We start from the raw sequence: 5,757 nt of genomic DNA, 5'->3' as shown, positions 1-5,757 counted from the left end.
GGCGATGTTGTAGGAGGTGAGCCAGACAGTGGCCAACAAGCCGAGGCGCCTCCTCTTGCCGGTGGCCTCCTTCTCCTCGCCCGCTTCCGAGGCGCCGCCGTTGGTGCCGTCCTCCTCGCTGGACGCCATGGTAGCCGTGCACCCGAGGGAGGTGGAAGACAGGGGAAGGGGAGTGGGAGGGGGCCCCGCCGAGCGCGCCGCTGACCCAGGTCGGGCCGCCAGCCCCGCGCGCGTCGGGCTCCCCATGTGCCGCGCGCAGGGGGCTCGGCGCCGTCAGCCCGGCCGCCCGCAGGGGGAGGAGCGGGCGCCCCCGGCCGCCGCCCCGGCCGCCCCGCCCCCGGCCCTCGGGAGCGCGCGCGGCGCGGGGACCTGGCCGCCCGACCTGGGCGTCGGGGCTCGGGATCCCGCGAGCCCCCGGGTACGGTTTCGAGGCGGCTGAGTGGTTTCCGCTCGCACAGAAAGTTATCCGCGTCTCTAGCTGGGGGAACCTCCTCTTAGTGAGACGCCCCAGGCGTCTTGGGCGCTGGTGACTTGCCCCCTCGCTAGTGCATTTAATCGGGGCGGACGGAACACACCTGGACTTGGCATGACCCTGCCCCACCCAGCCTTTGGGAAGGTAGTTTCTGGAAGTGAGGACAGGTAGTAGGATCTTCCCGCTAAGTACACATTAAGACCTTCTGGGGAAGGAAGAATCGCCCACTTCAGTCTGTTTCACTTTTGCGGGCCAGTGGGGCGTGTACAGGGGAATACAGTAGAATTGGCTCACTTGTGTGGATTCCCCTGGAGCCAGTGTTCTAAAGGCATTGACTTCAATGCAGCGTAGTGTTGGATGTTAGAGAGAAGCTGGAGGGAAGAGGACATGACAAGATACCAAAGGAGAAAAGTTTGAGCAGATGTAGGCCAGCTACAAATATTGGGCTGACAAGAACCTTTCCCGCAGGCAAGTATCCCACTGCTCTCTACTTTATCCCTTTCCTTTTGTATCTTCCTTCAAATACCCGTGCTTTCTCCCAATAGCTCTCTGCTCTTTCCCCTTAAAGCACACAGTTGGGAAGACAGGCTCTGGAGTCAGATTACTGAAATTCAAACCCCAAATTCCTGGCTCCATCAGTCTTACTAGCTTGTGAACTTGGGCATCTAAACTTTTCTATGCCTCAGTTTCCTCAGTGGGAACAATTTATAAACCTATGTCATGGGTTGTTGTGAGATGCAGGTCTCACACTTATAAAGCACCCATATAAATAACCCACACTTAAATCACCCACATAAATCCCTTAAAGGTTTGAAGCAGTTTGAGTCCCCCCCCCCCAAATTAGCGTATTAGCACCATTCTGGTGACTCAGATCTCCGTTGATCCAGCAAAAGAAATTCTGCTCAGGCCTGTGGAAGCTATCTGCTTGTGCTGCTGGAAACTAGCACAAGGCCCTGGGCAGGCGACGACCACCAAAAGACCACATAGCTACGAGTCCAGTAGCTCCTCAGGGTATGGAGTCACTTGGGAGAGGTCACCAAGCGAGAGAAAGGAGGACTTATCCCTTTATTGTGATCTGGGCTCTGGGCTCCTGATCCAGGGGCCACTATCAACCTACTTGGGAAACTTAGATAATTTTTGGGAAAAAATTTCAAAGGGGGGGGGGGGGGGGGGGAGGCTGAGATGTGCCTGGGAAGAAATAATGGCTGAAAATGTTTAAATTTGATGAAAACTATGAACGACTATTTTTTAAGACGTTTAATTGGAATGGAAGAAATAAAACTATTTGCAAATGACAACATTATATAATTAGAAAAGCCTAAGGAATCCATTAAAAAGCTACTGGAACTAGTTGCAGGCTACAAGGTCAGCGTAACAAAAATTGTTTTCTACAGAAAAGAAAACTGGAAACTGAAATTTAAAATAAAACCATATAATGCTCATCAGCATCCAAAACCATGAAATATATAATTTTTTAAAGTGTAAGACCTGTACACTGAAAGCTATAAATCACTGCCAAGAGAAATTAAAGACTTAAATAAATGGCTATCCATTGGAAGCCATTGGAATTGGAAGATGAATTAGATGATATGATTAAAATGTCAGTTCTCCCCAAATGCCAGCAGAATATATATTGTTTTAATTTGACATGGTATCTCTAAAATTTATACAGAAATGCTTAAGAACAAAGTTGAGGCACATACATACTTGTTTTCAAGAGAGTATAAAACTACAGTTTACAAGACAGTGTGGTAAGCATAAGGATAGACAAATCAATGACACAGAATAGAGTCCAGGCCCATATATATGGTCAGCTGATTTTCAACAAAGATGCCTAGGTATGTCTTTTCAACAAATAGTGCTGAAATAACTGGATAGCCACGTGAAAAGATAAACCTTGACCCTTACCTCACACCATACACCATAGACCTAAACATAAAAGCTAAAACTATAAAACTTACAGAAGAAAACAGAATCATTGTGACCTTGGGGAAGGCAAAGATTTATTAGATCCAATAACAAAAAAAGCATTAGTCATAAAGGAAAAGACAGACCTTCATTGAAACATAAAACTTCTGTAGTTCCAAAGACAACATTTAAAAGGTGATTTTCTCTATACATGTATCTGGCAAGGAACATGTATCTAGAATATATAAAGAATCTTTACAACTCAATGATACAACAACCTGATTTTTTTTTAAATGAGCAAAAGATTTGAATAGACTCATTGCAAAGAAGATATATAAATAACAATGGCACATGCAAAGACACCCAATCTTATTAGTCTTTACGGAAATGCAAATCAAACCCACTGAGATATCACTATATCTAATACTTTAAATGTTGGCAAGGATGTGGGACAATTGGCATTCTCATATGTGGCTAAAGAGAATAACACTTCGGAAAACAGTTTGGTAATTTCTTTAAAAGATCAACATACGCTTGCTTACCATATGACCCAACAATTTCATTGATAGTTATTTAACCAAGAGAACAAAAAACAGGTCCATACAGATTTGGACACAAACGTTCATGGCAGCTTTATTCATAGTAACTTCTGACTGAAAATAATCCATGTGTCCATCAACATGCGGAGTAAAATAAATTTGAAAAGTGGATCACAAAGTGCTATGGGAGTTAAAGAGCTGTCAAAAATGTAACTTGTTTGGGAGATCAGAAAAGGCTTTGTGCAAGAAATCACCATTGAATACTTGATTCCAACGGACAGATTGCAAGAGGCAGGCTGAGGGCTCACCATGAACACGGAGGCAGGACAAACCAACAAGCTTGAGGAAAAGTGAATTGTGCAGTTTGACTAAATCTTAAAATGATCAGGAGAAGGATAGAATAGAAACGTCGAGAACCACTCTATTTTAAAAGGCAGCAGTGGGGGCGCCTGGGTGGCTCAGTCATTAAGCATCTGCCTTTGGCTCAGGTCATGATCCCAGGGTCCTGGGATCGAGCCCCGCATCAGGTTCCCTGCTCAGCGGGGAGCCTGCTTCTCCCTCTCCCACTCCCTCCATTGTGTTCCCTCTCTCGCTGTCTCTCTCTGTCAAATAAACAAATAAAATCTTAAAAAAAAAAAAAAGGCAGCAGTGAACTTCTGAAGACTTGGTGGAGGAAAATCAGGTTAAAGAAACTTCTTTTCAGAGATGAATTAGGCAGCCGAAAACATCATCAATTGTCTTCTAGGAGAGAAGTAAGAAAGGCCAGAATTAGGTTGATGGTCAGCATGAACAAGGGAATGAATGATATCTCTCAAGACACAACAGAATCAAAGAAAGTGTTCTGTTTATTTGCTGAAGTGCAGGTGCCATAAAATAGGGAGAGATTGATTGTCTATATGAAATAGGTTATTTACGAAGCAAAATCCCTCTGACTGTGGGAAGGTAAGAGATTAAGAAGACAGATGGAGGAATTAGTTTTCAACAAGAGAAAAGACACTTCTTTCTCAGATAAGGATGAAGGAAATGGAGGTAGAGATATTTTGAGATAGGGAACTTAATCAAAGTGAGGTGTCCTGACAGCAAAGGAAGTTTGGAATAGCATTTTACATATAACCTTGTTTGATTTCTTGAAACATCTTTTATTTTATCAGTCCATGGAGAGTAGTCCTTGCATTTAGGATAAAAACTGATTACTTAGCCTGAATTCAGAATGTTCTACTATAATCTGAGCCCAAGGGAGCTGATCAAACATCATCTCTTAGCAGTATCTGTCACCAAAATACTGTGATCCAACCAGGCAGGTCTATTCATTGTCCATAAACTGATCTGGATAACCTTTAATCCAAATCCAGCATTCTTTTCATCCTACCAAACTGCTATTTTCCCTTCTTTCTTGTTTATATAAATCTCATTCACTCTCCAAGGTTGCATTTAATACCAGCTCTTTCAAGTGGCTTTCCCTGCCACTTCAACTTATAGTGGATCCTTATTGTTCCCCAGATAAAATAGTTTGTACTAATAATGTGTCATTCATTTTAGTGGTTAATTATACATTCTTTTTTTTTTTTAAAGATTTTATTTATTTGACAGAGAAAGACACAGCGAGGGAGGGAACACAAGCAGGGGGAGTGGGAGAGGGAGAAGCAGGCTTCCCCCCGTGCAGTAGGGAGTCTGATGCAGGGCTCAATCTCAGGACCCTGGGATCATGACCTGAGCCAAAGGCAGACACCTAACGACTGAGCCACCCAGGTGCCCCTATACATTGTCTTCTTTTTTCACTTATGCTTGTATATGTTTTGTCTTGGGGAAGAACTACATATCAAAGATCATTAACTATATTTTATTTTATTTTTATTATTTTTTAAAGATTTTATGTATTAAAATATTTGACAGAGAGATAGCGAGAGCAGGAACACAAGCAGGGGGAGTGGGAGAGGAAGAAGCAGACTTCCCGCTGAGCAGGGAGCCTGATGTGGGACTCAATCCCAGGACCCCCGGATCATGACTTGAGCCGAAGGCAGACGCTTAACGACTGAACCACCCAGGCGCCCCTCATTAACTATATTTTAAAAAATCCTTCTCAAAGGCCAATTAATGTTTTGCAATTTTTAGTAGCTTTATTGAGGTATAACTGACATACAATATAGTGCATGTATTTAAAGTGTACAACTTAATAGGCTTTGACATATGTATCATCTGTGAAACCTTCATCACAATCAAGACAGTGAACATATCCATCATCTCAAAGAGTTTCCCTGTGCTCCTTTTTCAATGCCCTCCTTCTCCACCTCACATTGTTACCAGGTAACCATTGAGCAGCTTTCCTTCACTACAGATTAGTTTGCAATTTCACTGATTTTCTGTAAATGAAATCATACATTATATGCTCTTTTCTGTCTGGCTTATTTCACTCAGGATAATTATTTTGAGCAGGTCCAGCTTCATGTCTATGTAGCTTCTAGGGTCCCACAGGATCCTGGGCTCAAAAGGGCCTGCCACTTGATTTAATGCTCTGTTTTAATTTGATGCTTTTCTTTCTGTTTTGAAATTTTTAATAATTTATGAATAAGGGGGTCCATATTTCCGTTTGCACTGTGTCCCACAAATTATGTAGCTGGGCCCGGATTTGAGATTCAGGTGGTAGGTATCAGTAATTCATGCTCTTTTATGTCTGGGCAGTATTCCGTATGGATATAACACAATTTGTTTATCCATTTACCATGTAATTTGTCTATCCATTCCTTTTTAGACATTTGGGTTTTTTTCCAGTTACAAATAAAGATTTATGAACATTTGTTGACAAGACTTTTATGGAGATATGCTTTCATCTTTCTTATG

The 5,757-nt window shown here is 42.9% G+C and overlaps 1 protein-coding gene across 1 annotated transcript in view; it reads right to left on the bottom strand.

Annotated features, from left to right (window-relative positions):
* The window catches only part of HACD1 (3-hydroxyacyl-CoA dehydratase 1), a 20,654-nt gene extending 20,473 nt beyond the window's left edge, over positions 1–181 (bottom strand). Inside the window, exon 1 of the mRNA XM_044915240.1 lies at positions 4–181. Within this exon, the coding sequence (XP_044771175.1) occupies positions 4–129 (126 nt within the window). The 5' untranslated portion in view covers positions 130–181. The remainder of the gene's footprint in view (positions 1–3) is intronic.
* Between the last annotated feature and the right edge of the window lie 5,576 nt (positions 182–5,757).

Source organism: Neomonachus schauinslandi, chromosome 5 (genome assembly GCF_002201575.2).
Source record: "Neomonachus schauinslandi chromosome 5, ASM220157v2, whole genome shotgun sequence".
Lineage (NCBI taxonomy): Eukaryota > Metazoa > Chordata > Mammalia > Carnivora > Phocidae > Neomonachus > Neomonachus schauinslandi.
This window is presented reverse-complemented; position numbering and strand designations above follow the sequence as displayed.